Genomic DNA, 424 nt, shown 5'->3' with positions numbered 1-424 from the left:
TAACATTACAAAAGTTAACCACAGTTTTGCCATTAACCCAAGCAAAGCTGCATAGAAAACAGGCCCCTAAGCAAAGGGAATGCCACAAACAACTAAACGGCTCTCGCAAGACATCGTAAAGTTGTGATAATGTTGGCAATATTATTGAATGCGTAATTCAACTAACTTCAGATCTTCAAAACATACCAAGATCTGTGCTAAGGTTCTGGAAGATATTTCTGAAGCGGCATCCTGGCAGACCACTGAGGGCTACACTTTCAGGGCAGCCCATGAATGACATGTCTAACCTTCAAAAGAGAAAAAACAAATTGTAACAAAAGGACTCCGTAAACCTATAATTGTAGGGTCAGTCACTATAAAAACAAAAAAGAATTAAGTAATTAATTAATATGCAATAAAACAAACAAAAAACAATTAAATAACA

At 35.8% G+C, this 424-nt stretch overlaps 1 protein-coding gene across 1 annotated transcript in view; it reads right to left on the bottom strand.

Annotated features, from left to right (window-relative positions):
- LOC119581798 (cyclin-dependent kinase inhibitor 3-like) overlaps window positions 1-424 on the bottom strand; it is a gene marked incomplete in the record, with an annotated part of 43,756 nt that overhangs the window by 20,265 nt on the left and 23,067 nt on the right. Inside the window, 1 exon segment of the mRNA XM_037929929.1 lies at window positions 187-287. Within this exon segment, the coding sequence (XP_037785857.1) occupies window positions 187-287 (101 nt within the window).

This window comes from Penaeus monodon, chromosome 15 (assembly GCF_015228065.2).
Source record: "Penaeus monodon isolate SGIC_2016 chromosome 15, NSTDA_Pmon_1, whole genome shotgun sequence".
NCBI classification, from domain to species: domain Eukaryota; kingdom Metazoa; phylum Arthropoda; class Malacostraca; order Decapoda; family Penaeidae; genus Penaeus; species Penaeus monodon.
The sequence above is the reverse complement of the archived record's forward strand: the minus strand, read 5'-3'. Positions and strand labels throughout refer to the sequence as shown.